Source organism: Salvia splendens, chromosome 13 (genome assembly GCF_004379255.2).
Source record: "Salvia splendens isolate huo1 chromosome 13, SspV2, whole genome shotgun sequence".
NCBI lineage: Eukaryota > Viridiplantae > Streptophyta > Magnoliopsida > Lamiales > Lamiaceae > Salvia > Salvia splendens.
The window spans coordinates 28,777,996-28,783,669 of NC_056044.1; the positions used below are offsets into that span (position 1 = coordinate 28,777,996).

Genomic DNA, 5,674 nt, shown 5'->3' on the forward strand with positions numbered 1-5,674 from the left:
GAAAAAGGGAAAGAATCTTCATGGAATACAATATTTCTGGTTATGAGTTCTTGCATGGTGTCAAGATGCAAAACTCTATAACCTTTGTATCCAGAAGGATAGCCCAAGAACACACATCTGGAAGCCCTCAGGGAGAATTTATTTCTATCTCTCTGGAGAGTGGAAGTAAAACATAAACATCCAAAGACTTTCATGTGATTGTAGGATGGTGTCTTGTTAAATAGAATGTGAAAAGGAGTGACACTGTTTGGTAGGACAGAAGATGGAATTCTGTCAATGATGTAAGAGGCAGCCAGAATACTATCCCCCCTGAAAGTAATGGGCAAATGGGATTGAAAAATGAGACTCCTAGCCTCAATATTAAGAAGATGCTGGTGTTTTCTCTCCACTCTAGCGTTTTGTTGTGGAGTTTCAACACAAGAATGTTGAGTCAATGTACCAAAGGATGTGTATAGAGAGGGTAGGTTAAATTCTAGACCATTATCAGATCGTATGGTCTTGATTTTCTTGGAAAATTGGGTGGAGATAGTGTGAAAGAACTGAGTTAATATGGTTCTGACATCAGATTTATGTTGCATAAGAAAAGTCCATACAAACCTAGATTCATCATCAACAATAGTCAAAAAGTAGGCATAACCTTGTGTGGTGCAAGGGTAAAAAGGCCCCAGATGTCACAGTGTATGAGATCAAATATATCAGATGCAACTGAGTCAGATTCATAAAAAGAAAAATGGTGTTGTTTGGCTAGAGGACAGACCTCACAGATGGAGTGAGATGTTTTGGAAAAAGAGATTACATCGTTCATTGATTTGAGTTTATTGAAAGACAAATGGCCTAGCCTTTGGTGCCAGATATCAATGGCTACAACATAGTTTACATAAGAAATGGAATCAGAGAGTGTCAAATCTGAGGAGCTGGAAGGAATGACAGTGGATATGTAGAGAGAGTAGAGGTTACCAAGTCTGCTACCCCTCACAATCACAGTCCCCGGAGAAGCTCCCTAAGTGAGGATGGAATCATGAGTGAAAGATACAGAACAAGAGAGAGATGTGGTGAGAGAACTGATAGATATTAGATTGAAAGAAAATGAAGGAACACAAAGCACAGATTGGAGAGTTATTGTGGGAGTTAGGTGTATAGTTCCCATGTGAGTGACACCAGCTTTATCACCATTTGGTAGATTCACAAAAGCATCATAAACAGGAGATGAATGAGAGAAAAGAGTGATATCACAACAAACATGGTGTGTGGCACCAGTATCAAGCAACCACAGAGAAGAAGATAGAGAAGAGACAACAACAAAAGGTGAGAAAAGAGTGGTACCAGTGAAAGATGTTGACTGAGTAGGAGTGAATGATGGACTTGGTTGAGTGGCAGGAACTTGGGGAGAAGATGAAGATTGAGAAGAATTTGATGCAGATGTAGCAGCAAGCTGAGAATGCAAAAGAGAGATGAGCTGCTGGAGTTGATCAGATGATGAAGAGCTTGCAGATAGAGGTAGTGAACTGGCTACTTTGTCACAGTTCTCAGTGATGGATTCTTCAACATAATTCACCACTTTGGAGTTAGAGAAATCTCTGTAAGGTGGCTTGCATCTTCCCTTGCCATAGCTTTGAGGAAAACCATGTAAGGAGAAGCATCTATCAACAGTGTGGTTTGTGCGGCCACAATGAGAGCACAATAGTTTTCCACGGCCAAAAGTAGAGGAAGCTGCATTAATACTGAAAGGCTGTTCACTGGAGGAAACTGGAGGAGAGTTTAGCATGTTACCATCAATAGTTCGTTGTCTCTCCTCTTGAATAACAAGAGAGAAAGCCTTAGATAGAGAAGGTAATGGCACTGTTGATAGGATATCAGATCTGATCTGAGAGTAAGAAGAGTTCAAACCGATTAGAAACTGAATTGTGCATTCATCTTCCTGATAAGTGTGCCAACGTAAGGCACTATTGCACCTACAAGTGCCACAAGTGCACCAAGCAGCAGGTTGTGAGTGTTTGTATTCATCCCATACAATTCGCAGATTAGTAAAATATGTGCTAACATCAGAATGCCTTTGCACAAGAGCCATAAGTTGCTGCTTAAGTTGATAGGATCTGGCAGAATCAGCTTGAGAAAAACGATCATGGAGATCAGACCAGACATCATGAGCATTATCCAGATACATAATGCTGGAGCATATTTGTGGAGACACAGAGTTTCACAACCAGGATACCACCATACGGTTGCATCGGATCCAAGCAGAGAATAGAAGATCATCATCAGTTGGCCGCAACAAAGATCCATCGATGAATTGCAGCTTGTTCTTAGCAATTAGAGCAGTGATAATTGATCTGCTCCAATTGATGTAATTGGATCCGGTGAGAACATGAGGAACCAGCTGAAGGCTGGGATTATCACTAGGATGTAGATAACATGGACTAGAATGATCATCAGCGGGAACAATTGCATCACCTCCGCGATTGCCGCGATTGCCACGGTTGTTCATCGTGAGGAAGAGAGAAGAGATTAACGCAGAGATCGGAGCAGAAACGAGATGTTTACTTCTGATACCATGTAGAAATGGTGAACACAAACAACATACCAAAAATGCCCATTGAGCAAAACACCAAACGAAACCAAAAAAAAGATAGAGAGGGAAACCGGAGGATTTTTATTGATGTGAACTGGAAAAATCAAGCTTACAAAGAGAAGATCCTACACTATGTATATCATGCAAAAATAGCTCACAAATGAGCTAAGAAAAATATCTAGAGCTGTAACTAACATTTAACTAACTGCCAGCTGTCCCAACTAACTCTAACCACCACCAACGGCTCTTTCCTAACGGTATTCTTCATGCTTCAGCTCCTTCTTCATGCTTCAACCTTGCTGCTATAATTCTCAGCTTCAACATGCTTTAAAATTGTTACCCAATTGATAAATTATGTGCAATGCGTTCAACACAAAAGATATGGAGTACTTTATTACTATGATTCCAGGTTGAAATAAGTAGATCACGCTTATGGACTTATTTGGGCACCAGTGGCTACGCTTATAATGATTTATTTTGATTTGTGGGGCACGCTAAAAGTGTCCGAAGATGCAAACTACGTATTTTTTATTATATTTTTTGGATACTATTAGGAGGCATTTAATTTATTTAAAAAACACACAATGTTTTTTGTAGCGTCGCATTTTAAATCAGTCACACTTAATTATTATCAGACAAAAATGTAATCATTTTCATGGATATTATTTTCAAGTCCAGCTAAAAAGTTTGCAATCAACCTTATTAGTTTTGTATTAGTAACCGAAAAAAAAAACAGGAACCAGTGACGGATCCGGGGTCAGGAGGGGGCAATCCGCTATTATACTCGGACGTGAATTTTCCATTGTCGCCCCTCTGATATCTTCCGACATTGCCCCTATCTCCTCCTTTAACTTTCGATAAATTTTATTTCACCCCCTTCGTTTTAGGATCTTGGATCCGCCACTGTAACAACAAATGATTTTCTAAATATATTTTGAGATAGACTTATGTCTTAAACAAATGTACTAGGCTGGATTTGAAATTCGACCATAAATTTATCATATACTAGTAAAAAATAAAAATTCTAGTGGTACGTTTGAATTGTACATCAATTTGAATCTAATACTATAATTTCCTTAATCCTTACAATCTAATCGAAACCATCTTCACATCCAAACACACACAAAACTCTTCTGTAGAGAGTAGAAACTATAAGCTTGCCTAATGACCAAACCAATGCTCTCTCATAACAAATCATGATTAATCATAACATTAAAGATACTTCTTTTAAAAATCATAAATTTTGAGTATTTTCTATAAACTTTGAAAGTGACATTAAAAATCACAAGCTTTAAAATTGGTGCCCATGTCCTATAGTGGATCATTCTTCAAATTCAAAAAATCTATGATGTACATTTAGCCTACGACGCACATATTATTCAACGTCGAATTTAAAAAACAGGATATCAAAACAATATCATTACATGTATAATTCAGATAAATTTCACCAGTAGCGATGTAGGATCTAGTTATGAACATAATTTAGTCATTTTAAAAAGAAAAATAAAAAGTAAAGGCATGGAGCATCTTATTCTTATCCTAAGAAACAGCCAAACTTCCTCAAAATTCCATGCCATCAACTTCGAAGGTGGCCATAAGCGTAATTTTCCACGATTTCAAATAAAGAAAATATATAATAAAAAAGCAAAACAGAGTGATCTTGAAGAATGAAGGGCTGTGCTGCATATGCAGTCTCAACCTCAAAACGCCCATACCAGATAAGATAGCCGCCACGTGGCGCTCTGGTCACGGTGCCAAGCGATAAGGCACTAATCCATCTATATGTGGCTGCTAAATCGAAATGGCACATCCAACGGCCCAGATCCGCCAGCCCTCCGATGAATATCCGCTCTCACCAATGAGAAACAAGCGGGTGCATGGTCGTTATAAAGGGTGGGGGCAGCCATGGATAGTACCACGCAATTAACTGAGACAGACAGAGAGAAATGGCTTCCTCAATGCTCTCCACCGCCGCCGTCGCCGTCTGCTCCGCCCCTGCTCAAGCGAGCATGGTGGCTCCTTTCACCGGTCTCAAGTCCGTCTCCGCCTTCCCCACCACCCGCAAGACCGCCGACATCACCACCATTGCCAACAACGGCGGCAGAGTCTCATGCATGAAGGTTTCATCTCATCTCCAAAATATCTATTTTTATGCGATTATTATTAATTACTGTACTATTATACTTATAAAATTGTGCACATAATATAGGTGTGGCCCACTGAGGGATTGAAGAAGTACGAGACATTGTCGTACTTGCCACCACTAACAAGGGAGCAACTCTTGAAGCAAGTCGACTTCCTTATCCGCAGTGGTCTCATTCCTTGCCTCGAATTCGAGTTGGACCCCAAGGTACTTTTAATTCCATTTTTTTTAATATTAGTAAAATTTTCTAATTCCATCACTCACAAAATGCAATATTGTAGAACGGGTTCCCCCACCGTGAGAACAACAGGTCCCCAGGATACTATGACGGAAGGTACTGGACAATGTGGAAGTTGCCCATGTTCGGGTGCACTGACCCAGTCCAGGTCCTCAAGGAGCTCGACGAGGTCTCCACCCTCCACCCCGAGGCATTCGTCCGAATCATCGGATTCGACAACAAACGTCAAGTGCAGATCGTCAGTTTCATCGCCCACAGGCCAACAGGCTACATAGGCTTCTAAGCATTGCTTTATGCTCTCTCCATCAATTTCATGGATGCTATGCTTTTTTTCGATTTCATTTTGTACCAACACTTATTTTGTGAATTTCCTCCCTTTCTTATCATATCGGATCCCGATAGAATGTATGAGCATAAATATCATATCCTGAACTATCATTGATCCCTTTTTTTTGTTACAATAAAATATATATTGCATATCTATTTTTAATTTGTTCGTTCTCGTACATGCTTCATGATGTTTGAGTTTTTTTTTATGAATTTGGATATGGTTTAATTTGTTCATTCTCGTACACATTTGATTAATTTACTAGTGCATATCTGGTTTGATGGGTAAATCGGATATACTACCTTTTAATGTCGAAACAATATCCGATTGATTTTTTAATGAAAATTCGGTTCAACCTTAGGTTACTTATACTGTTAGATTGGACACTGAATTTTG

The 5,674-nt window shown here is 39.4% G+C and overlaps 1 protein-coding gene across 1 annotated transcript; it reads left to right on the plus strand.

Moving 5' to 3' along the window:
* The first annotated feature begins 4,479 nt into the window (after positions 1 to 4,479).
* On the plus strand, positions 4,480 to 5,440 carry LOC121761614 (ribulose bisphosphate carboxylase small subunit, chloroplastic-like). The gene is made up of 3 exons (XM_042157241.1): positions 4,480 to 4,689; positions 4,779 to 4,919; positions 4,994 to 5,440. The coding sequence occupies exons 1-3, from the start codon at positions 4,516 to 4,518 to the stop codon at positions 5,231 to 5,233; spliced, it is 555 nt and encodes a 184-aa protein (XP_042013175.1). The 5' UTR covers positions 4,480 to 4,515; the 3' UTR covers positions 5,234 to 5,440.
* The last annotated feature ends 234 nt before the right edge of the window (positions 5,441 to 5,674 follow it).

Bases quoted from the DNA above. Each gene is read 5' to 3' on its own strand.
- LOC121761614 (XM_042157241.1), top strand. From the start codon at position 4,516: ATGGCTTCCTCAATGCTCTCCACCGCCGCCGTCGCCGTCTGCTCCGCC. The intron at 4,690-4,778 runs GTTTCATCTCAT...CACATAATATAG, and splicing joins GCAGAGTCTCATGCATGAAG to GTGTGGCCCACTGAGGGATT. The intron at 4,920-4,993 runs GTACTTTTAATT...GCAATATTGTAG, and splicing joins AATTCGAGTTGGACCCCAAG to AACGGGTTCCCCCACCGTGA.